At 44.7% G+C, this 26,538-nt stretch overlaps 1 protein-coding gene across 7 annotated transcripts in view; it reads right to left on the minus strand.

Moving 5' to 3' along the window:
• MAF (MAF bZIP transcription factor) overlaps nucleotides 1–26,538 on the minus strand; it is a 54,869-nt gene that overhangs the window by 25,494 nt on the left and 2,837 nt on the right. The window contains exons 2-3 of one of the 7 annotated variants that reach the window (XR_016470608.1): nucleotides 21,042–21,093; nucleotides 18,574–18,638 (exon numbers count right to left, since the gene is read on the minus strand). Coding sequence is in view for 5 of the 7 variants with exons in the window: in XM_090149383.1 (XP_090005509.1) it covers nucleotides 21,042–21,093 (52 nt within the window). In the remaining 2 variants the exon portion in view is untranslated. Of the gene's footprint in view, nucleotides 1–12,825; nucleotides 12,841–15,776; nucleotides 18,639–21,041; nucleotides 21,134–21,197; nucleotides 25,300–26,538 lie in introns of those variants that run through there. The other 6 variants (XM_090149386.1, XM_090149383.1, XR_016470609.1 and 3 more) reach the window with 6 other exon arrangements.

A 26,538-nucleotide genomic window follows, 5' to 3' on the forward strand; every position in this document is an offset into this window, starting at 1 on the left:
TCAAAGACAGGTGATAACAGAGGGACCCCCACAACCCTCCTTGAACCCAAGCCAGTAGCACCAGCCAAAAGAAAGGCGTTTTCCTGCCTTCCCGCTGAGCGAGCAGCACATTGCTCAAAATACCTGCCCTCAATTCCCAGTGTCAGCAGCCTCGGACCCATTTTGGCTTTTTTGCTGCTTGGAGATGCTCGGGGCTCTGCTCCTGGGTGATGGGGCAGGGCTGCAAAGCAGGACATCTCCGCCCTAAGCAGAGACATGGGGAAGAGGAGCACAAAGCCCAGGTCCTCACCCAGATATCAGCCGAGGGCATGGAGGATGCAACCAGTCTTGAAATTTACAGAGAGAGCCATGCTCCCCACATTTCTGCATCCCAATGTTCAGCATGGGGAAGGAATGTTCTCTCCTGCTAACTGATGGAGATGTGTTCCTTATCAGTGATGCTAACTATCATGGAAATCTTCTGAAAACCCCTTTAAAAAAAAAAAAAAAAAAAAACAACCTACATTTTATCAGGTATATTTCACATGTTTGGGAAGCGTAGGAAAAGCACAAAAAGGAAATACTGAAACAAACAAGAAACTGAAGTCCAACAACTATTTTCTGCTATGGGGAAGGGCTGAAATTAAATGCATCCTTACGCCTCAACACCACAGAACTGCAGCACATGCACCAATTCCAACAGGGCCAACATTCCTGCAAGACTTCTGCCTGTACAACATCACAGTGTCTGTAAGTCATACATTTTGTGCTCTTATTAATAGCTGCATACACGTCCATGACTTCCCCTCTGCATTCACGCACAAGTCTTTCAGAAAACAGACCCCAAGCAGTTTGCTTTATCAAATTCTGGCTGTTTTGAACTCCCCCATGCCAAAACATGACATACAGGCTGTCAGAACAAGAGACCCATCTCTTCATTGCACACATCTTAAAGTCACTGCGTTTGATTTTTTTTTTTTTCAAGCAGAAAAAAAGAAAAGAATCAGAGGTACCTTCAATTTATTTTCTTATGATTCCTAATTTCTTTTTCAAGTTCCAAAAGCCCCAAAGAGGTTCAATTAAAAACGTTTCTGCATTTTCAGGCAGCAATATTTTAGCACACATTTTTAAGAGTACTTTCCTAAATGCTTTTTTCTACAGAGATAGAGGTGAGGAGCAGCAAAGGAGATGGTGTATGATGAGAAAAAGTATTTCATAGATCACTGTGACTTTCCATAGAGCTGTGAAATGTCTTAGGTTAAACAGGATTCCAGTGGGACAGAGCAACAAATAACCCTCTCATTTTTGAGCATTAGTCCTAGTGAGCTGGGAATTTAGGTCCCAATTCATTGAAGTGGTTAAGTCCATATTTCAATGCATATAACTGAATCTCACAGAAATCACAAAGGCTGGAGATCAATGTAAAGTTTTATTTAAGTGGGGTTTCAGGTCCAAAGAATCAGCATAGCCAGCAACAGAAAGGACAACTCACCCGCTATGCACATGCTTTCTTTCCAAACCATCCCTGCACCACAGTGCCAACACAGCCAGCAAGCCCAGATGAATGTATTCCCGTGGGAATTCCCACTGGGCTCTGAGCATAGACATAGATCTCCATGGTGTGGATCCCTCATGCTACCACTGTCCCTTTGAGTGAGAAATCCCTGCCTGCATTATCACTACTGCTGTGTGGTGCTGCCATTAACAGCCATGGCAGTGAGTTAGTCAAGTACAATCTTTGAGGTCCTTTCTCACTCAAGCCATTCTATGATTTTACATCTATTGTAAATAATATTTAGATTTTCATAGGTAGCACAGGACCATCTATTCCAGGCAGCCACGCAAGTTGCATCCTTGAGTTTATAAGTTCTCCTCCTTCCCTTTGCCCTGCCTGAGTTCACACACACTCACACCAAGTGAGTCATCCAGGTTGCTTCGTGGCCACGTCAATTCATCAGCAAAACGATAACATGAGCTCTTCAGAACCCCAAACCACAGGATGTTTTTATCTGAGCTGCACAAGACAGCCCTTTCCCAAATCCAGCTGAAGGATGCAGCGCTCCATAAGCGGTTTGTTACTCACTTCTCTTCCATGGGAAACTCATCCCAAATGCCTTGCAAGAGGAATTACTGAATACAACCCCCCTCCTGCCTACATCACTTTATTTATACTGCAATAAATACAAATCAAACAACACTTTTGATGTGAAAGCTACCGATTGAGAATCCTGTGTCCACTTGAGGCTGCTTTCCATTTCCTAAAGCGATATTAATTTGTAATTTTTCCTCCTGTCTCTGCAATTACTTTTTAAGCTCTTCTATTTCACATCATCAATCCCACTTGTAAGGCTGCAAGTCACCTCGATGCCATCTGTTGAAAAACAGAGTGATGGAAAGTCTGAATAATGCACTGAGTCAGGGTTATAGATGCTACATTTTGACAAAGAGGCGTAGAGCAGGGGGAACAGATTAATAATTACTTCACCTGAAACGAAGATCAGTTCATCTATAGAGGCCTGACCACAGGCTGGAGCTAGTTCTATAAATACCTGGGTTTAGTCAGGACTAATTCAAACAAAGTAGGTATGCAAATATTCAGCACACTCCAACAGCAAGACACTTTCTCTGATGGTTCTTGCTTTAGCATGTCAATCTGAAACCTTGATTGCTTTTCTCACACTTCTTTGGATGAAAGGACATAAACAGCTATGAAACCAGTTCTTTAATATGCTACTCTTCAATTCAATTCAAACATACACTTACTGCAAAAAGAACAACATGAGCTGAGGAAAAAAAAGCAGAGTGGAGAGCACCGTAATGTAATAGCAAGTGCAAAGCAATTTACATTCCTGGATCCTGGACGATTCACATACAGAGCAATTTTTCTACTGTATGACAAAAAGCCCAATCTAGGGGAACACACGTTTCTAGCATTAGTTGAGGATAGCTCAAGGAAAAATTGTTTTTTTCAACCTAAATTCTACATTTTTAGAAGATTTTTAGAGATCAGTGCTAATAATTGCTGCTTGGCATGATTGAGTGCATACATATTGCAGAGGACAAAAAAGTCCTAAATCTTACTGGCTTGGATTCTTTGACCTCAACAAGTTTAGTCTGAAAACATTTGTAACATGATGAAAAGCTTTGTGAGAATGCTAATAACATCCTTAAAGGGTTAATGACGCCGAACTGATTGGCACTAAAAACTAGATTTCATTTGGTACAGTGACAGAGAAACTCTGCCACCAGGAGTATATGTTCATGCCCACATTATTATAGGACAATTTAGGTCATCTTATTTTAAATTTCATGGCTCTGTAACATAGATGTAAATCAAAGGCAGTGAGGCAAATGATGATTTTTCCATAGTGAGGTTTTTATAGTCTTGATCTTGAAAATATGCTTTGGGCCTGAGCTGTCCATCAAAGTCCTTTGAATTAGCCAAAGGAGTTTGCATTGCTGCTAGTGTACAATTAGAATCAGGAAACAAAAGCAGAAAGCTTTCAGAACAAGGCACGTATCATTTTTTAGTTTGGGCTACACTATCAATTACCATTTTTAAAAGAGCTGGAATCAAGCTGCTCGTGTCTAGGAGCATGTGAACATTGAGATGGTGAGGCTTCAGCAAACGCTGTGTGCTGGTAGAGAGCCTCAAAACACTGCAAAGAGAGCCAGGTGTTTACTTAGCAAATGCACAGAGAGCTGTGTGTACACCTGCACACACAATTTGCTTTTGAAGTATTTCAAGCGTTGACTGTATGATCGTAGCATGCAGCCTCAACCACATACAAGCAATGCCTTACTTTAATAAACACGCCGTGAACTTGATGTATTGGTTGTTTGCTTTTTCAGAGCTGATTTATCTGCCACTTCCATTTCCAGATTTGATTTATCGGTCAATTCCTTTTCAAGATTTGATGTATTGGTCATTTTCTTTTCAAGATTTGATGAAAGCACACCATGTGAGCCCTTTCAGATCTATTTCTAAATATTACACATCTATCTACTGTGTAGGTTTAAAATCTTAATTCCAAAACTTTCTTTATTAATAATTCATCTCTTTCTATCTGGAGCTAGCTCTTGCTTTACACGAGTATAATCTGAATTAGATGAAACAAGCAATTACAGTGGACATAAAATAAAGTAACTGTAGTTTTACAATAAATTGTGCTCTGTGAAGCTTTAAAGAGAGTCTGGAGGTTTATTAAAAAGCATTAACGCAAAATAGGTAGAATTTCAGTTTTAGTTTCAACATTTTTATGCTCTAGAATCACATGCTGAAAAAGCAAATAGAAAGGAGCGGGTGCTTTGCTGCTCTGACTGCCCAGGGGATGCCAGAGAGGGAATCTCAGTGTAAGGCACAGGGCTTCTTGCTGTGATAAAAGACACCAGAGCAAAGCTTAGGGGAAATATCAGAGCCATGGGAGAAAGCTCTCTGATCCCAGCCCTACACCCTCTGAAGCCAGTGCAAGGTTCACACCCAAGTCCCCTTGGGGCTGGAGGGACCCAACGCCTGGTAAGAAGGTGAGAGGCTCTCACCAAAGCCAGTTTGCCATACTGCCACAAAATTCCCACCAGTTGGCCAAAGCAGGTCATGCACAGTGGAACCACAAGAGGTTCAGGCACCATGAAGGGCAAGCTGGTAATCTCTTCTCCTGCCAAGTGGGTTTGAAGCCAGACTTCAGAGGGCCATCCACTGAGTGGGACAAAGACCTGGCAGAGTTCAGACTCCATACTGAAACAATGAAGGGAACAAGGTAAGCCTGACTTACTGGCCAAATTCCAGCAGCTGTAATTAAGCTCTGCTGAGCTAAATTCTCTCTGCACCCTCTACAAGATACTGGTTTGTTATCTACTTCCTCATCTGCCTCAAACTGTGGGCAGTGCTGTTTTACACATTCAGATAGCTGCTTGAAAGGAGCTGTATCCATCCATCTCTTATCTACCTCGCAGGGGTGATTTGGGGACTAATTAATAAATATTTGGAAAGATGAAAGGTGCCCAGAAAGTACAAGACAGTACTATTTCACACTCACCTCTGAGCAGATCTCTATAAACTGTGTGACATGAAAATTCAAACAGTTCAAGGAATGTGCTGCAGACTGTTGGGGGAGCTAATGCTGAAATACAAAGAGGTTCCAACCTGCCCAAGGCTGAGCACCAATGCTCCCACTGAATCCAAGAGAAACTGAGAGCACTCCTCATACAACAGAAGATGCTCAGCTGCCCACAAAATGAGGTTAGCTTTGAGGAAAAATTTATTTGTGCCTCAATACAGCTTTTTTTTTCTCTCCTGGTAGCAGCTCAGGACAAGTGCCACCAAAGTCAAAGGCAGCTTTTCCAGCACGTTTAACCTAAGTTTGATTTGAGAAACACACAGAGCAGCAGCTGGCTCCGAGATCTCCATAGCTTTTTTCCCTGCACAGCTGGCCCTGAAAGTGAGAAGTGTGCAGAGGTAGAGAAACATAACATGGAGGTGCCAGGGTCAAAACTGAAGATGTGTGCTCCTACCTCTGGCCCTGCAAAATTAATAGAACAGTAATAGTTAAAAAAAAAAAAAAGCCATAAGCAAAGGATCCATCCAAAGCCCACTGAAACTACTATTATGACTGCTACCTGCCATGAGTAGGACTTCAGGGAAACTCATACACCCAAATGTTGCCACTGCTCTTCTGTATGACAGATCGTGATCAACATAGCCAGAAAGCTGTATCTTAGTGGGGTGACTCACCTGCCTCCTCATTGACTGAGCACAGCATCACTTCATGCTACCAAGGAGAATGCAGAGAAAGCTATTTAAAATGATACCCTCCCATGCTCTTAAGCTGCTAGAAGCACCAATATAGAAGGCAACGATAGGAAGTTCTGAGGATGGACTAACTGCTACTATTTCCTTTGCTATACAAAACACTGTAGGCTATTTTCCCCCCTTTTCATTTTTAATATAGTGATGCAATTGCAACATGGCTCATCCTTTGGAGAAAACAAAGATTGCTCAATCAATCTCTGTACTTGAGAATATTAAAAAGTCTAGCACAGCATAGCAGAAGCACACGAGGAATTTCTCAGCCTTTTTCTAGAAGGGCTAGCAAGGAGAAGTCACCAGCTCCCCACAGACAAATACCTTGAATTCAGTCAGACCTAATTACCCATTTCTTATAAAGCAGAACAGCTTGTATTGTGGCCCCATTGAGTTCTGGCTGAGGAAAAACCACTCTCACTGAACGTCTTGACCCTGAAGATTCAGAAGATGACACTCTGAGGTGGAAAAGTCCACCTACACCTCAAACAGTGGGGTCCACAGCCACGTGGCTGAGAGCACAGAGGTTGCAAAGGATGGGACAGTCCAAGGAAAAGTCTCTGGACTTTGACTTTTTTTTTTTTTTTTTAAAGTGATCTGAGAACCCTGATTTCCATTTGCATCCAGTAATGACTTCCTGTCCTCTGCTGCTCCAGAAGTCAATGCTACTCTGTCCAAGACAAATCATCCTCCTGAGATAGGAAAAGGCTCCCACCCCAAGTGAATAACATCCAGCCCCCTCCTACTTTCCCAGCAGAGCTTCCCCCTCTTTTTTCCACTATGCCAGCATTTCCCACACAACGCAAATCCACACTGGAATCCTTCACACAGCAGGGAGCCAATTCTCACACCACGAAATGCCAAATCCCCCAGAACGCGTAAAACAAACGCACTGCAGTTTGCATCCTGCACTTGTTGAAAAGCAGAAATGGGCCCTAATACTTTGTTTCTCATCTGCTGGCTTCTCTCTGAGACAGCGTTTCAAGACAAACAGGTTGAGCGTGGGTACGACATGGAAGTGGTTTTGGTGAGGTTTTGTACAACCTAGTTCCCACCGCCGTGCACAAAGCATCCGAGTGCCCTCTGCTTCAGAGGTGTCTGCTGGCAGTGTGGGAGGCTCGGACAGGAGATGGGGATCTCAGCTGTGCTGACTGGGCTTCCGAGAAGCAGCTCACTGCTTCCATTACCCCACAGCTTACTGTGCTTCCAGCAACAGAGGCAGAGCATCACCTGTCACAGCACCCGTGTCAATGGAGCTCTGAACGTGCTGCCACAGGAAACTGCAAAATTACCCTTCCTAAAATGGACAGTGCTTACAGTGCAGTTTGGAGAAGGAAAAAAAAAAAAACACCAGTACAGCTATTGGCTCTCCTCTGTTCACCTATTGCTGTACGCAGGGCATTTACATCTACAGCACAACAAGGAACAGATGTTGGGTGATTGAAAAACTTGAGCCTTCCATTGTTTTATTGACTTGTCACCACAGAGAAATTTGCTTTAATTTACTTTAAAAGTAAATGACTTGATCTTCATAAAACTGGTGGCAAGTCACAGTTCTTAATGAGGACGTTAAGCAAGGATTCTGTTTAACAACCAGAGGCACCAATTCCAAATGCAGCGCCTTATCTGAACAAGCACATCTATCTTCCCTTTTGGAACATGGTGGTTTATTTTCAAGACATTCAACGTATTTGTGTGTATGTGTGAGTGTGGTGAGGGAGGGAAGGAGGGGGGAGGGAGGAAGAAGCCTGTGAGTCCTTGAAAACCTGTGCAAAAGCTTTCGTCTTCCCTCCCTCCCCATCTTTATAATGCTTGATGGTATCAGATGATACCAAGTAAACTCCCTTTTTTCCCCCTGAATCAAGTTCCCCAGACATCCATCCCAATGCCAGCATTGCCAACACAACTCAAGCTCTAAGCACCAACAGAAGACACCATCTCATCTGGGTGCTGGAACATGAAAGAGATCTTCCAATCACCTCATCATCACCACATGAGATCACTTTCCACCATTACCAACAGGAATACATCCAATTACACAAGAAACATCACCTGCAGCTTTTGGAAACAAATGAACACCCACACATCAGGGCACAAGCACTTTCCTTCTACCACCTCCTCCACAGGTTGGGTGTTTCCAGGACAGTGACCCTTGCTACAGCATTCATGCTGGATGTACGTGCACTGCTTGTGGCACAGAGGTGCAACAGATATTCACATGCATTCACAGAGAAAGGGAATGAGAAAGAAAGAAACAACTAAGCTCAGTGTCCAACTGATGGAGCCGGAGCAGTGGGCAATGAATGCTACATCGGCACAAAAGCCTTCCCATGTACAGAGCGCGCTCTGGCTCCCAGTTCAGCGCATTAGCAGCACTAAAGCTGGAGCACCAATTTCTCTAGGATTCAGAGTAAACAGCTCTAATTAGTCCAAAGCACTCCTTCCTGCAGCTCCCTGTTAGCCCCTTGCCCAGGCACAGACAAGCCCTCAGCCAGCTCCACTAGCCTGAGACAAGCTGAGCCCAAGGTGTTAACAGCTGCAAATACAACGCTGTTAGTTTAATTGGGTTATCCATCCTTGATATTTGAAAAGTCCCTTTTAAGCGTTACAACTTCTTCTTTAAACAACTGAGTTATTATTTTCTCCTGAACTCCATTTTCATTTTAATGCTGATGTTCAGTTTCTTTTGCAAATCAGTGAAGGGGAAATTCTCCCAGTAATATACCACCCTTTTGAACAACTTCTTCCCTTCTGGTGCAGTTTTAAACAGATAGAGCTATAACAGCCAAAATAAATTTTATCCCAGAAAACTAGAAGTTAAGCTTAACTTATAAAGCCTTTTTAAGGGAGGAAAAATCTTGCCAGCCTTATCACCGTGACAGTCACAGTTGTTTAGATTTATTATGCAATGGTAATCGCATTATACAATAAATTTGCTATAGTAATGCATTAATCACTTTGTAAAGAAAAATGAACTACTTGAAGGAAGACAATACTTTTTTTTTTTTTTTCCCTCTTCTTCCCCACAGTATTAACAGATCCTTAACTCCATCCTTTAGAGATGGAAACATGCATTTTCACTTCTGCTGCTGTATCTCCAATTTGAGCCAATGGCTCAGCAAGGTCACTATCATTTTACTTCTCATTTCCCAATGAAATCTCTCTTTAGATCTTCAAAATGCTTGAGTTAAAACCTCTACTCATTAGTTGCTCTGTCTAGTTCAACATACATTTCCAACATGTATACTTTTGATTGAAATGACAGTTTCAGTGGGGTTCAGAGAAGAAACATCCCTGGAGAATACCTTGTTGCAAATAAATACTTTTGCTTTGCTCCAGGACATCTCCCCAGCAGCCCCTGCACAAGTGCCCAGAAGACAATAAGAAAAGCAAAACTAGCAGGCTCTGATTCCCCTCATTTTTCTATGGAGCAAAGTGAACATTCATTGATTATTACCATCACTCCCAACTTTAAATGAATAAATGCCTTCAAACCTACCACAAAGCCCACATCCGTGCAGACAGCCAAAAAAAAATAAATCCTCTTCAATCCATCACCATCAGCAGCATTTTGAGAGAACTTCCCCCTGCTACAAAGAAGGAACCAAACCCACCCAGCTGAGCTGGAGCAGCTTTTTGGTGCTAGAGCTGATTGCATGCACCTGAGTTGCTAATGCAATCAAGGAAACTCATTAGGTGATCTCCACAGAGCACCTGGGAGACATACTCAAGTTGTTACCTGCAACTGTGAAACTACCACTCCCCCTCCTTTTTTATGTATACAATTACAAAAGTTCATCATCTAATATACCATTTTTTAAAACATGTTTCCCAGTACCTGTCAGCAAATTCTGGCTGTGCGCTGCACTACAGAACTCCTGGTGCTGGACTAAACTCACAGGGAGCTGCAGTTAATGCACACCTGTACAGAATCCTCACTAACTCTCTGTCCCACGGAAGAAAAATCATCAGTGTGAGAATTAAATTATTCCCTTTTCAGATGTAGTAAAGCCTCCAAGCAGCATTCTAACAGTCCTTTTCAGCACAGGTAAATCGAATCCCAGCAAGTTTACTGTATGCGGGCTCTTCAGAGGAGATATTAAATAGCAAAGTCATGATTGTAACCTATGAAAAAAAGCCTGAAAAACACGGTGTTGTTTAGTCTAGAGGAAAGGAGGCTGCAGCGAGCCATAACAACAGCCTTCAAATATGCAAAGGGTCAGTGTGGAGAGGCGTACGTCATGCATGGTGACGGGGACACAGCACGAGAGACCTGCAAGACTCCTCTGCTGGACCAGGGGAAAGGGCTTAGAGCATCTGCGGTGGCCAAGGTCTGTGCAGGAGTGTCTGGGGGGGCTGCAGCTCACCGGGGGGGCCTTCAAAGCCAGGCTATGCAAATATCTGTCAGGGATAACGCAATCTGTCCGACCCGGGGACGGATTACATCGCCTCTCGAGATTTCTTGCAGCCCTGCTTCGCTTATGATTTTATACACTGGAGCCCCAAGGGTAATTTTCCCCACTGCCCGAGATATTCACTTATCTGTTCAGAGCCGGGGCATTATCTCTGCCCGTTTACTTGATCTGGGTTGTGCTCATGCGAACAAAAAGGACGGCGTCTGCAGGCAACACGCAGCCCTGCCGTCACAGCGGTGATCTGATGCTGATCAGTGCACGGAGGGCATGGAGGTCAGCGAGAGAACGCAAGGGTTTGGGTCAAAGTTTGAGGATTGCTTTGTGTTAAAAAATATGTACGTGAATAATTCTAAAATTTGGAGTGGGTCTTCCTGGCATTTTCATGGGTATCGGATCACAGAATGGCTTGGGTTGGAAGGGATCTCAAAGATCCTCCAGTTCCCACTCCCTGCAATAGGGTATGTGGCTTTCTGCTGCGTGATGGGCAGTGTGAGCAGGGCCACGATGCCCCATCAACCCCCAGTGCACCCACCAGGACCCAGTTTGCTAAGGGAGGAAGGAGAAGCTGCTGGGAGAAGTTCTTGAATTAAATCTTGCTGGAATTAAATTGATTTTTAGATTGTGTAAAGCTTCAGTAACTGCAAAACTGTCCCTTTTAGGAAAAAAAACCACAATCACCAATGTTCCTTCTCCTTTAGATTCTCTAGCTTGATGTCTATCAAACTTCTATTTTTGCAGCAATGCATTACACAGAGCTTTTCAGTCCTTTCTCCCCCAGAACTGGAGTATTTATTCCATAAATTAAATTAGCTTTCTTGATTGCAAGTTGGGAAATGTACAAGTATCTAATAAATCAGAAGAAACGCTTAACCAGATCGTACATCAATAAATATTCCTCACACTTAATCTGAAAGCCATTAGGTAGTTGGGGTGGTGACTGATTTAACACCAGCCATTCAGTTTACCTGTGATGCCACATTATTTAAACTCAAGACTTTATACTAACTACAATCCAGATTTAAACTTTCGTTTGGAATTAATCGCAAAACTTGAAGGATTTTTCCTTCTCTGTTTAAAAAAAGAAAGAAAAAAGATTTAATTAAAAACACAAGATGAAATAAATATTTTAGGCAACCAGCAACAAAATGGGAAAATACCATGTGTTTGGAGTTTTAGTGCCCTCTGAGTGCTGGAATTTATTTGCAGCAAGCAGAAAATAGACAGCAAGCATAAAAATTCAGCAGATTCCCGCTAGTAAAATTATTTATCAAGCTAACAAGGGAGGAACCCTTCTAGTAGCAACAAGCCAGCAAGGAAAAGACGTGCCTTTATATTTTACCTTTGGGTTAGCACACCAGTAAAAATGCCAACTGACAAGCACTTCACATAAACATTTCTTTCTAAATGAGCTGCCTTGTTAGAAAAAAATCTAAGCAAAGGAGTGCTACAGTCAACAGACAGAAAAACCCGGGATGAATACTGCATCGCTCCGTAGTACAGAAAAATATAAATAAAGACATAAAAATAATGTGGATGCATAAATGACTTTAATAAATTAACACTTCATTTTGCATTTAAAATAACTGCTCGGGCTATAAATCTATCTTAGCTTCAATTCCACCCAGAAAGAATGCATCCCAGTTATCTGTTATTTAGCTCTTACCCTTGGACCGTACGCATACACATACATACAGGCATGTGTTGGCTGTGCTGTGCGACTCAAGCCCCATTGCAATATTTACCATATCTTCTTTTACAACCGAAACCCCGACGTCGGCTTTACAGTTCAGTTTAACGATAGCAAACTCTGATTATAAATTATAAGCGGCTTTATTGCAGCCCGAAGAGGGGGAAACTGGAAGACCCTCGATTTCCTGATCCCAATTAAATTTTAAAGGAACAGAAAAGTGACACACGTTCTGCAAAGAGCAGAGCTCCAAGGAGAGCTGCAAATTGTTCCTGTCGGCTGCGCAGAGGGCCGTTCCCTCTGAGCACTGCTTTGCTGGGATGGACGTTTGACAATTGTCAGCAAGCTTTAGAATAAAACCAAACTAAACAAAAGAAAACAACAACAACGCAAATCCCAAGGATCTCTCGTAACCATTATTATTCCATCGCAGAAAAAAAATATATATAGCTTGTGGGAGGGTAAGTGGGCAAAATCAGATTCAGCATTTTGACCGATGCTGTAACGCAGGAAGTAAAACCTGCGGCAGTTGTTGACAAAGAGAAAGCAGAAAGGAAAGTTTTACACTATGCTGAATGGCAGAAGGGATGCCCGGCTTGGGCAGAACTTGTGACCGATCCCCGATGGTTTTCCGGCCACAGTCCTGAGCTAGATCCCGCATGGCTCACTCTGAATGAGAAAGACAGAGGAAAGGTGGAAGAAATAAAAAAAAAATATATTTTTTTTTAATTAAAAAAAAAGAAAAAGAAAGAAAAATTAGAGTTTCTATTTGTGCTTTTCTCCCCTCCAAGCCAGGCATTCTTCTCGCCTCTGCAGCAGCCCACAGTGCAGGGAGGGAATGCAGCATCTCCCACTCCTGGCTGCACCGCTGCCCAGCGCATTGCTGGGGCTGGGGGAGAGCCTGGCTCCCAACACCACCCAAGGGCCCGATCCGGCATTCTTCTCACACCCAAAGATTCCTGCAAAAACAATGGGAGTTTTGGGCGTGCGGGAAACGGCGAAGCGAGCTGGCATTTGTTAACTGCTGATGGATTGCATTAATATGAATATTTGTCTGTAGGGGACAAACACTTTTGAGAAGCGAGAGCAACATTATGGGCAAAACATCAGCAATAATAACCAAAAAGGGTAGAGAGAAACATCACTGATGTAAACCATGAAATAAATAATATATGTCAACCTTTATGTTTCTTGCCTTTGATCTGAGAACAGCTGACATTAAGTCCAGGAACTGATACCTTTTTAGCTGAGAAGATACAGGATGTCAAGTTAGGTTTTTTAGTGCAAGGCCAACATGTGAAAACAAAGCTAAAAGGGTTGAAGAAATGAGTACAACAGAAAACAGAGATTATCTCATGTCATTGGAAAGAAAATGCTGGGTGTTTCCACAGAAGCTGAGTGGTTAATACAGTGCTGACTTTGCTTCCCCATTCTCTCCTTATTAGAGTTATAATTCGGGTCTGAGTGACAAGGAAATAGATCCTGAGCACAGAAAGGGAGCGCTGCTGGCAGAGTCAATGCAGAATGAGGTCTACAGCATGCACTTGTGTACGGGGCTGACTTCCCTCCCCTACATCACCTACATCCCTGACATTGCCGACATCCTCCACATCACCAACATCCCCTACATTGCCTTCATCTCCTACATCACCTACAACACCTACAATGCCTACAACACCTACATCTCCTACATACCTTCCATCCCCTACATCACCTACATCGCCTACAACCCCTGCATCCCTTACATCCCCTATGTCTCTCACTCCCCAGTCCGTACCTCTCTCTTCCTTCCCCTCCACCTTAGCTGTTTGGAGGTGAACACAAAGCCCCACGAGCAGGTGTAGCTTTGAACCTCCTGCCCAGGTGGTGCAGCAGCAATCTGGGGCAGCCCCACGCTGTGCAGGAGGGCTGCTCTTGCCTTCAACCGAGCAAACCTGGCCATTGCTTCTTGCCTAATTGCTGCTCTCGTTGCAGCATCCCGCTGCCAGCATCCCACACCAGGGGTATATTGGTGGTGCTGCACGGAGTGCAGAGCAAATGTGCTTAATTTAGCCCAGGTCTTAATCCCAGTGACTTCGTTTGAGCAGAGAAGGGCTGGGGAGCACGGCTCTGGGGTGTCAATAAGGCAGTACAATATCTCTGCACAACGTGAAGCCAGCTATTTAATTACCTATCACTACTAACAAAAGCTCTCTTTATTTTTATTAACTTTGGGAGAACGAGGTTCCCCATCACCAGAGTATGTTTAAATAATTACTGTGCAGAGTAACACGCCTGCAAACACAAAAAGAGGGGGAGCAGAGAGAGGGGAAAGAAAGAGAAGACATAAACTCAGCCTCGCTTCCCAATTTAAACTATGAATGACCCCGGGGTCAATTTTTCAGAGTATCTCAGATCAATTCAATTCTCACCTCCGCTGCCTACCTGCTAGCAAATGAACTTACTGTGCCTTCCAATAGGCAGAAACGACTAAAAGGAAATCGCATTTAGCTGCATCTGAATAACCATGGTTATTAGGCATGCAGAGGAAAAAATACCATTCCCCTTCTCCTTCTCCTCCTCTGGTTGTCATTCTCACCTCACTGGTGATTAAGATGTAGGATGCTCTCGCAGATTGTTAATTAGGTATTAATATCTGCAAGGGGCCACAGCAAGCTCCTACACCTGAGGTCATTTCTCAGAAGTCGGGCTGTCTCCAGTGACAGTACCTGCAATTCCCAGAGCTAGTTTGATACCCACTCAACAGCTGGAGCCAGTGCTTCTTTCATGTCTGGTTTCATTTCCTATCTGAAATTATATGAGTGCTAATATCTTTATTATCTTTCCTGTAGGAGTGCAGTGCTCGAGCATGGCACAGCGTGTCGTTCAGAGCCTTTCTTATTTATTTATCTTTTTTTTTCCCCCTTATGCTGTTTTTTTGAATATTTTCAGCAAAAGTCTCTGCGGTTAGCAAATTTACAGCTGAAGACTCCATTGCAGATTGGGGGGGGGAGGAGGGGGGGTAGAAAGTAGGAGGGAAGGTAATAATCTGGGGACAAAAGAAAAGGAAAGCTGCACCACTGCTGAATAATAATGGCTTGAACCTTGGGAAATAAATGAGGAGTTACAAGGGCAACGTGACCTCTGGACGTTGTGCAGGTGCACAGCTCTTTAAGGAGCAAGCACTGAGGATGCATACTTGGTGTTTGAGGGGACAGGCACACCACTGAACCACCATTTGCTTCTGTTTTGCCTCAACCGAACTCCAAACCTAAGTTACATTCTATTCAGCAAACCACCTGCTCCATGCAGAGGTTTCTCAGCCCAGCGCCAACTCCAAGCCCTACAGACTTGTGAATTCAGCCCTCGGATGAGAGCAGAGTGGGCAACACAGGAGGCCTCCAGCACAGAGCTACTTGTTGGCCCCATTAATTATCCAGGTTTATAACTGTGTAAACGGAGACATAAAGTGATCAACAGCAAGAGACCTTTAGAAGACACCTCAGATAACACGTTTAAAGTGCTGCTGGATTTTGCTGAATCTAGAATCAAAGAACTGGGTCAAAGTCTCACGAGTGAGTCAGGCTGCAGCTCCCAGCTCCAGCTTTCTGCTCTCTCTAACCATCGAGACTATCTATGGAAGCCTGAGAAGTCATTTTACACATGGGACTGACTCTACATCAGTACTTTTCCTATCTCATCTATCCCCTGGATTTTGGTATGGCATGAGTCATTTTGTAAGCAGCACAAATTAAGAAATCCAAAAGAGATGTTTGAAATATATATATATATATGTATGTAAGTAGTTGAAAACCTCTATTAGAATTAAACAAAAGCAAAAGCCATATTTCTGGAAAAAACATATTTTTTTTTTTACTTACGTAAAGTGACTGTAAATTGTACAAAATACATTGTAAAGAGAGAAAGAAGAGAGATAGGTAACTATTCATTTCTGAGCAAGAATAACAGATTGCATCCCATCTGAAAGAAAAGATTCTCATTTAGACTTAATATAGCACATCTGCTTGAAAAATACATACAAGGCTCCCATTGACTGCCATGGGAAACTTGCCAATAATATTTCGTGGAAGTTGTCTAGATATCAGCTTCGAAAAATAAAGACGTTTTAAAGGGAGGGCAAATTCAAAAATGGGAAGTTAAAAATAACTCATTCGGACCCAAAGAAATCGGGCTGTTTTTAGAGTTCTTAGCTTTCATTTGCAACTTTATCACATATACGGCCTTAGAATAAAACTTAGCTGAGGAGGCCTCGCTGCAGGGAAGTCAGGCAGTTTGACACGGCAGGCCACGAAAGGAACACAAATAACAATCAGACCTGGTTGTATGTCAACAATGCACTCCAAAAACCATGAGAGTGCATTCACAAAACATAAATCTCTTTAAAAAATGTGTGTGTGAGCACAGGAATAGCATAGAAATGTAAGTAAATGTACATGTTAGGATTGCTGTGATTTCCCTGGTGGGAAAGGTCTCAGAGGTAAACTGAAAAAAGGAATAGCAAATGTATTTCTGCTTTTTACTGCTCCTTACTCTCTCCTTAGTTCTAAGGCTCGTCCAGATAAGGAATTATGTGGTAAGATACAACGCAGTGCTACCCATTCCCAGGGCAACACTCCTGCTCCAGAGTAAAAGTGGATTTTCCTGCTTAGTTTATTCTGAAAGCAGCTTAAGCTACACTGCAGGGGAAGGGGGAGAGGGGGAGAATTCATTCTTAATCCCAAATTGGAACATCCATCCAGGGAATTCATGGCACCGCTACCGTTAGACGAATTCAGATCTTGCTTTTTATTAGCACGATTCCCCCCATAGATATTCCATGGGGTGGAAACCTGGGCCCTGTGAATTCAGTGTGGTTTCACCAAAGCTGTGGTGAGGCCAGGAACCCACTCAGGGCCTGTCCTCCCACCTGGGATGGAGACAGGGAGCAGTTCAGATCCTTTCCCTTAGAGCACAGCCAATGCCCTTCAGAGTCCATAGTTTTGTTTTCAGTTTGAAACATTAAAAGTTATGCACAGTGATGAAAACCACCAATCGTGGAAGTCCTACACAGGACTTCCCTTTGAAAGGAAAACTTGCCTTATGAAATACTGCTCACAGCAATTCCATGGCCAGGATGCTGCTGCCATTGACCCCAGAGGGACACCCAGGTGAGAATATCTTAACCCTCCAGTCCATTTGTTAAACGAATTGCCTTGAAATACTAAAAGCAAGCCAGAAGTAACATAATTCCTTAAAGGAGTCAAGTTAGGTAGGTTAGTTAGTAGGTTAGACCACAGAGACCACTGTCCACTACTGGAGATTTACAGTCTGAAATCCCCTTACCCAAAGCACCTGCATGAATACCGAGTGAGAGCAGCTCCAGAATGCACGGAGGGCTGAAGTCCTCATCTCTGAACTTATTATTCCTAATATCACAGAGACGTTTCCCTGAATTGTCCTTCTCCTTTCCAAATTCCCCATCTGACCAGATGTCTCTCTCTTTCTTGCTTTCACCTGTCAATCACGCTTGCAGCTGAAATTTGATTTCTCTCCCAACAGTAACCTTAGATGAAATATTACCATAGGGGTCAGAACTGCCTGAACCTCGCCATAAAAGTTCGTTAACTCTTCCGAGACCCAACAGCAATTCGCTTAAAAGGAAGGGATTTTGCTGCTGTGTTTTCCTATTGTAAGTGACAGTGTCACCACAGTGAATTGGAAGGAAGGAGTGAGGAATTGTTGCAGAGAGCAGCAAGCTAAGTCCTGAGATCACAGCAGAGAAAGAGCCTTTGCCTTTTTTTTTTTTTTTTAGTATATGGACAACAAGAATTTGTATTGCTGATATGATTTATAGAACTCGTATATAAATCACAGGAGCCAGGAGAGGTTTCCTCACGAATTATCAGACCTGCAGCCCTTAGCCTGGAAAGAAGGTAAGAGAACAGGAGCTGCACCCTCACAATGAAATACCTACTTGGAAGCCCACTCATGAAGAACCCCAAAGAGCCTCTCTGCAGTGCATTGCATACCTCTTCCCCATTTTTTTTTTATTAATTTCATGAGCTAATCAAATACTGCTTTATAACAGCATGCTGTATTTGACCAAAGTGTGGCAGGCCATGCTCCTAACTGGAACAGGAGGTTTTATTGCACAACACACACCAGAGCCTGTGTCATTGCAGCCCTGCAGCTCATTGGAGCCACTTAGTATTTTTTACAGATGAGGTCAATAAAAATCAGATTCTATAGGAAAAAAAGCATGCCTGTTTGAACCTAGCAGGGGAAGGAACTGAACGCTTAATCCCCACATTTTCCTGACAGTGTATTTTGTAGTCAATGAGAGTCTAAATGAAAACAAGTTCCACGAGAAGAAGCAGTGCTGATTTAGACCCTATTGTGAACTAGGAGCTGCCTAACACACACAGCCTCATGACTTCCACCCAGAGCTGAGGGACATCTTCAGGAGACCCTTAATCTCTGTAGCCGATGCCTGAACGCCAGCATTCGAAGGGAAAGAAAGAAAACATTTGCAGAGGATTATAGATGAGCGGTGGGTGGGACATGGGACGGCTGACAGAAGAGCAAAGCCCAGCACTGTGGATGCTCTGTGCACCTGAAGTCAGCTTCACCCCACAGAGCACATCCCCAATGGGCAAGGGGAAGCCCAGCACCCTCCCCAGATAGGTAAAGTGCAAAGGAAAGTGGGAACATACCTTTTGTTCTGACCTCAGGTAACAGGGATTTTCACATCACCGTTGTAGAAGATTCTCTCGGGTACCTAATTTAGTAAATACATTAAAATATGCTGTTATTAAAAGGAATTCTTAGCACTGTAAAACATGTCTGTTGTGCCACTACTGTGCAAATAGGGCCTCTTATATTCAAATCCTGTATTTAACTCAGACAGTTGCTTGTGCTGCTCGTTAGCTGTAAGAAGAAGAAAATTAACACAGCTTAAAGCGAAACGTTCCTTGCACATCTGGCCTCTCCTCTGCACGAATAGCAGGAGAATCTCACCAAGAAGTTACCTTAAAAACATCTCACCGGTGAGCACTACCTCCTATGACCTGAGAGCACGCCGCTTTCGGCATCGTTCTCTTAATGGTTATTATCAGCTGTGCTAATGTCATTGGCAAAATAAGAATCCGTTTGTGTACACATTCCCTTATTTCCCAGACAGTAGTTCAGTAACAAAAGCAGAGCTGTCACTGCTCCCGCGGTTGCTCGCGCTGTACCAATTCCTACTGTCAACATATATTTAAAATCCAATTTAAATAAAGAAAAAACAATTCAACACACACGGAGCAAATCTTTGTATGCTAAATGAGGTCAGGCAGCGAGCCGATCTGCCTTTCCTAAATACGGGAATTCTGCTGTGTCCCTTTGGTTAACTTGCTCTCCCTGCTCCCATGCACATCCATTTCCCACAGACAGCTCCAGCTCCATCCTGGTGGTGTCACAGCACCCGGCAGAGGGGACCGCCTGCTCCCCCAGGGGCATCGATCCATTAGCAGCTCTGCTGAACTATCAGCTTATTAATAAGGAAAGAGCCTCAGAAAGCTAGACAGTGCTACAGCAGCCAGAGACACAGAGCAGATCGGTTAATTCCAGAGGGCTGATAACTGCCCTTTATTTCATCTGGCTGAGCTGGGGTGAGAGCTATGCTGGAATACGTTTTCAGCTCCACGCGGTGTTGTTTTAAAAGGATTTCACAATGAAGGGAGCTGAAAGACTGCGCGCAGTCTGGAGACTGTATCTGGTGTGACATGAATATAGTTTTTGAAACAGATTTAATCTTACGATATTCCCTCCTCTACAATGACTTTGCAGGAGGAAACCCTATGGAAAGGAAAATCTGTTCATCCCACTCTGCAAACACTGAATCGCGCTGCAGACGGCACATCTCTTCCTACATATCAAACGGCTTTCATCGGTGATTCTGGAAATACTTATGTTTTAGGGGAGGGAGGGAGGGAGAAAAAGAAGGGAGAAAAAAAATGTAAAGAGCTAGGTCTTATTTGGTTCACTTTGGGGCTCATTTTCATTGTCTCTAATGTCTCAGTGCAACAGCCCCAAGTGCCTTGGAGAGCTAAAACTAATTCCTTCCCCATCCCTGTCAGCTCCCAAGGCTTTGGCAAAGCATTTTTGTTTTAAAATTGGAGAAGTGGGGTTCAGGCTGCAGGGAAGGGAATGTGCCTGCTTGCTGTTAGAGAGGGCTTTAAACTTAATCATATACACACTCTGTCATATATCCACATAGATTTGGGAAACTCGGCCTTGGAAAGCTCTGTTCTCTGCCGTACTTCAGATTCCTTAAAAGCCATGAAATGTAAATCCTGCCCCCCACCCTCCTCGGTCCCTGCAGGGATCTCAGGGCCTGATCCAAAATGTCATTAAAAAGGTTCCCTTTTTAATGGGGGGTTTAGATTGGACTCTGTGTGAGCACAGGTGAAAGAGAAAAGGAATGAAGGGGGAAAAAAAAGGGGGGGGAGAAATGAGAAAACGAAAGGAAAGAAGAGAAAGGGAAAAAATAAAGAAAGAGGAAAAAGAAGAAAAAAGAAAGAGAAGAGGAGAGAAAAAGGGAAAAGAGGAGAGGAGAGGAGAGGAGAGGAGAGGAGAGGAGAGGAGAGGAGAGGAGAGGAGAGGAGAGGAGAGGAGAGGAGAGGAGAGGAGAGGAGAGGAGAGGAGAGGAGAGGAGAGGAGAGGAGAGGAGAGGAGAGGAGAGGAGAGGAGAGGAGAGGAGAGGAGAGGAGAGGAGAGGAGAGGAGAGAAGAGAAGAGAAGAGAAGAGAAGAGAAGAGAAGAGAAGAGAAGAGAAGAGAAGAGAAGAGAAGAGAAGAGAAGAGAAGAGAAGAGAAGAGAAGAGAAGAGAAGAGAAGAGAAGAGAAGAGAAGAGAAGAGAAGAGAAGAGAAGAGAAGAGAAGAGAGAAGAGAGAAGAGAAGAGAAGAGAAGAGAAGAGAAGAGAAGAGAAGAGAAGAGAAGAGAAGAGAAGAGAAGAGAAGAGAAGAGAAGAGAAGAAAAGAAAAGAAAAGAAAAGAAAAGAAAAGAAAAGAAAAGAAAAGAAAAGAAAAGAAAAGAAAAGAAAAGAAAAGAAAAGAAAAGAAAAGAAAAGAAAAGAAAAGAAAAGAAAAGAAAGGAAAAGGCTGTGAGGCAGAGGCGGGAGGAGGCCCCAAGCACATACCTAGGGGAGGATCAGCCAACTGGAGCCGCCTGGGAGCGCACCGGGGCTAAGCCTGGGATGCAGGGATGGATCCTTTAGTTACGCAGAGTCCCCTTTTGTTCCAGGAACAATTTAGAAACGAACAAACATGCAAACAAAAAGAAGAAGCCACCCCTCACCCTGCCCTAGCCCTCCCACCCCCCCGCTCCCCCGTCCTGGTCCCCCCTTGCATGGCACTGTGACACCCCCGGGCTGGGGCAGCACCCCAACACGTGTGTGTGTATGTGCATGTGTGTGCACACGTGTGCAAGGCACTCCCTCCCCACAGAACAGCCCCCGCAGCCTGGGAGGTGACGGGGGCAGCGGGACAGATGCAATGCTGTGACACAGACACCTCACTGCTGAGCAGGTTATTTCCAGGCTGCTCCAATCTGTGACAGCACTGACCCCAAAGGTGCCCTCAGGCAGCAGTGCATGTCCCCATGCTTGCTGCTGCTCGGGATGCACAGGTAGCTGCCTCCGTATGCAGCACCAACATTTCTGCCAGGAAGGTGGAAATGCTGCTGCGAGCATTCCCTACTCTGCTGGAAATGGAAAGACACCACTCGGTTTGTTCGCTGGAAAACTTTTCTTCATCGTGGTGCAGAAGCACCACTTCCAGTGAACCACTTCTGCTCATTTCGACTGCCTCCGTGCAACACATTGCAGGGGAAAAAGCAAAGCGAAGCACATCCACGGGGCTCCAGTGTGAACAGGGGGGAGGCAGTGCTATCCCCGGCCCCCTCCCCACACTGTGACCACAGGGCGGCACCCCTCTGCTGCATCACAGTGCACTGATTTAAAAGAGGGAATTCGGGAAACAAAAAGGAAATTAGCAATATACATTTTTTAAAAGTTGGTACAGCAGCGTAGATAGAAAATGGGAATTTCGGAGTGATAAGATCGAGTGCATCGGGGCACTGAGATGCTGTCATGCTGTGCCGGCTTGTATTGACCCTGCTGGGGCTGACGCTGCCTCCAGCCCTACACAGGGCCCAACGAGCCCCGGCCCTTCGCTTTGCACTTGCAAAGTTAAGTCACATCCTGGGCTATTTTTACACCGTGCTGGCTTTGAGCTCACCAATCTGAATGCTCTTCGCCCTCCAAGAATGACAAACGCTATTCTCAGTCCTCCCCCACAATTTCAGGCAGGCAAGAATGAAACGCGGCGAGGTGTGCGGGGCTTTAATCCATTGATTTTTATCTGCTGAGCTCCCCAGAATTCATCAGTTAAGCAGCGTTCACACAGCGCTCGAGTGCTCCCTCCCCAAAAGCCGCTCAGCTCTGTGCATCCTGGTGTGCAATGCAGGAGCGGTCTTGTCCCAGCCAAGCAAGCATGGCTCTCGCCATAGCTGCAACAGACGGGCCCTTCACAACCCCACCTCTGTGATTCTGAAAGAGGGAAGGAAGTTTGCTAAAAACCTGAGCTCCCAGCACTGTGTCACGTTGCTTTTTTTTTTTTTTTTTTCCTCTCCTGTGTGAAATGTTCAGTCCGTCCGTCGGAACAGGTGTCAGAGACACAGGGTCCATTGAGCTCCTCTAGTGATGGGAGCAATAAATAGAGGATTTCCTCCCCGTGCAGCACACGCTGAAAGGACACCGATGTACTTCTGGCATCTGAGCAGATAATTCTGATATATGCATCATTTCCTCCCTAAATCCAGGAAGCAGCTACACTCTGTATCTCATATTAGTATGTTATGTCAAATAGAAATTGGTATTAAAATTATGAATGATTCTCGATCGAGAACTTCCTACACGCTGAGCAGAGGGAAACAGCTGTGCTGAGGCTCTCGGAAAGGAGAGGAGCTGGGAAAGTGCGCTCTGTGCGCTTCAAATCTGCTGCCACGTTTCGCAGGGGGTAGTGCTGCGTGGCGTTCTGATTCAGCACACACATTCTCAAGCTCTAAAAAGGGCAAAGAGGACCTTCTGACAAAAGGCAGCGGTGAGGGGCTTGCAGAACTCCCTCCCTTCTTTCGGATGCGCTCCGGGATGCTGCTTTCTTTCAGGCAGGGAAAATGCTGAGGCACGAGTGCGGGGACGCTCGGGGAAGACGGGTTTGCTTTGTTTTAGGAAAAATAATTAAAATAAAGGTGAAGGATGCTGTGGGGTGGGGAGGAGGGGGGTGCGCTGTGCTCACGGCCAGCACGGGGCTGCAGGCATCTCCCGGCAGCGGTCACATGGAAGTTCTTTGTAGCGCGGTTACTGAATGGGGACACACCGCAGGGCTGTGAGATGGGGCAGCACTGTGATGGCACGGACCCTGCGGCACGGCAGCACCCAGCTGCCCCAGTGCTGCACCCCAAGGGGGGCAGGAGGGCAGCCAGAGCCTGGCCAGGGGCGATTCATTGATTAATGAGCGTTGTTCAGAGCGGAGCGGCTCCGTGAGACCTCGGCAAGCAGTCCTGCAGCAAAGGTGGGTGCTCCCATGTCATGACTGATAGAGCCCCAACACTCGCTTGGTGTTAGCAGCAGCGCTGTGTGCTTCTGGTTGTTTTTCCCCTTCCGTTGGGAAGTTGGTGTGTTTTGGGCTGAAATTCACATGCAGTCCAGCGAAGGCTGCGCTACTTCCTATTCGTAAAGAAAGATTGCATTGCGCAGTAATATACAAAACTGGGAGAGATGCAAAGTTCCTTCCCCTCAGCTTGGGTGTGCGATAGGAATTTTCCCTTTTGCACTCGGTCTATTTCTAGGAAGGATTTCTCTTATCACTGTTCAAACTGCTCCCCGACTCTCACCTATCTCACACCCTAACCCTGCCCTAACCCTGTCCAGCAGCAGCACAAGGACCAGGAGTGGTCCCACGCAGGGCCTCAGGGTTGCACCGGCTTCACCCCATCCCCATGCAGAGCCCTCTAGGAGCCCTTCGAGGAGCTGAGCACCGCTGCGAATAAATCTGTGCATCAGTACAGGTTCAGCCCGGGGAGGTGGGAGAAGAATTAAAGAATAAGTAAAGAACCCCTGTCTTTATGAGAGGAGATAATTCTCCGATCAGCCAATAGCAACCAGTTTACCCAGAGCTTACACATTAACCAGAAAGTGGAACTCCAATTAACCAGAGTCTGGAGCTTGAACCATTACTCAAACCCTGGTGCAACAGAAGGTCAGATGCCAAAGGGCGCTGGGGAGGGGTGTAGTGCAGCATCACTGCTGGGGACCGTGGTGGTGGCACTGGTCTGACCCATGGCAGGGGAGACCCACAGCTCAGGGTCTCGAGGCTGCACAGGGCATGGTGGGCACTCGGCAGAGGAGCCTAATAGGTGCTTTTGTTTTGGTGGTAAAGCTGGGAAGACCAACAGTAGGAAGTGGGGGGATGAAAAGGGGAAAAAATTAAAACAGCACTGGGTTTCCAAGCCTGGGTCTTGAGTTAGAGCCATTGTCCTGGGGGGGCTGCAGCGTTCTTCGGAGAGCCGTTAGCACAGACCTCATCCAAGAGGTGAGAGAGGCCCAGCACACTCCTTGCAGGCTCCTGGGAAGGCTGCACTGAGTCAGCGGGGGCCGAGCAGCCCACGGAGCCTCAATGCCCTCTGACATGGGGATGACATGGGGATGACAGAGGGAACTGAGCGCACAGGGGCTCGGGGAGCGCAGCACTTCCAGCACGTTGACCGCTAGGGCCGACTGCAAAACTTGGAGGAAGCCCTTTGAATCCTTTGGCTCACTCAGGGCTCTCTAAGGCCTGTAGCAAAAATTTGAAAAAAATGACCGAAACAAACCAACCAACCAAACAAACAAAAAAAACCACCAGGTGAACGAAAGAATGGGGTGAAACGGGGCGGGGGAAGCAAAGAAAGGTAAAAGGAGGCATCGTGGGCCTCAATGGCAAGAAGCACTCCTGCCCTAACACTCCGTAGCTCTGCCACACGCCAAGCCTGATGAGGTGCCATCCCCAACCCGAGACAGCCACGCTCTGCTGGGACGCGACGGGACGAGGATGCGAAGCGCTCCCGTCTGCTTCGCCCCGTCACCAAGCAGCCCGAATCCTGGGGGCCGTGCCAGGCTGGCAGGGCAGCAGGGCAGCCCTCCTGCTGGGGACTCACACAGATGCACCCAAGCGAGGTGTGCGCAGCACCTGGGAGCCCACGGTTCCCATCTACCTGGTTTCTACCGGGTGGCAACGTCGCGTCTGCACAGCGCTATCCTTTCCCATCTCCCTCCTTCCTATCACCGAGGTCAGCTCCTCAACCAGCCTCAATGCTCCGCCAGCGCTGCTCTGCCAGAGGGGACTGTGCACTACGTGCTAAGAAACGGAGCACAGAATCGGGGGGGAAAAAAAAAAAATGCAGTTTATTATTGTAGATTATTCTCTCTTTCGATATAACCATAGAGTCAAAAATGAAAGGAAAGCACATAGGAACATCACACGTGGTTAGTTAGTAACTCAAGATATAAAACAATTTTGCACAGCAAAATGTGTAAAAGAAAAAAGTAACTGACAAGATTTTTTTATATTTATTGTGGTAAGATTTACTTTCCATTTTTTTTTCTATTTTTCTTTTTTAAAAGACAGGATATCAGTCCCTGAAAATAAAATTTACTGATTATTGCCTTTAAAACTGCGGAATCTTTTTGAAGTTACAGAAAATCCAGTTCTGCACCACAATACAACTGTAAAAAAATCTGCATCATTTTAAAACTGTGCAGTAATGCCATCTTTTATAACTGCATAAATCGTATTAGCGTTCTAAACAGGTTCGTCCTTTTTTTTTTCTTCTTTTTTTTTTCTTTTTTTTTCTTTTTTTTTTTTTTTGTATTATATGCTTGCAGGTTATATCTTAGTGCAATTCAGTCCCAAATACTTCAATTTTGAAAAAAAAAAAAAAAAAAATCCATACATTTTGAATGTAAAATACCCCTATAGATATAAACAAGGGTGCCTCCCCCCTTTAATACTTTGGTTTTCAAATACAGTCAGTGGTATAGCAAGGACTACATATACCCAACTTATAGGTAAGTTGCAAGCACATGCTGCATAAACTACTTTTTAAAACAGTCCCGTTGCAAATTCTACCCCCCTTTACATCACGACAGTAAACAATTTAGTGCATCAATCTTTAAAAAAAAAAAATAATAATAATAATAATAGAAATCTACATCTAAACAGACCTAACTCTTTCGGATTTATCTATAACATTCCTTTATCTGTAGCATACATTTTAACTGGGCTAACAGATGACAGAAAGTAGAATTAAATTATATACCAGGAACCCAGAGCATTCCACATTTGACCATGACCAAATGTAAAAAGGAAAAAAAAAAAAATAATAATAATAAATCAAATCAAAAGATGGGGCAGATCACCTACAGTTAATTGGTTTAGACTGCTTTTAGGCAACAGCACGGTTTCAATGTCCCCCCGAGCGGGATGTGAATTTTGCATTTGAGCATCTTCCCAAAGTTCTTTCTGCGCTTTGTGTTTTTATTCATTCATTTACTTATTTTATTTTTTGCCACATCGGGTTACCAACATCCATCCTGG

Source organism: Phasianus colchicus, chromosome 13, assembly GCF_987193195.1.
Source record: "Phasianus colchicus chromosome 13, bPhaCol1.hap1.1, whole genome shotgun sequence".
Taxonomy (NCBI): domain Eukaryota; kingdom Metazoa; phylum Chordata; class Aves; order Galliformes; family Phasianidae; genus Phasianus; species Phasianus colchicus.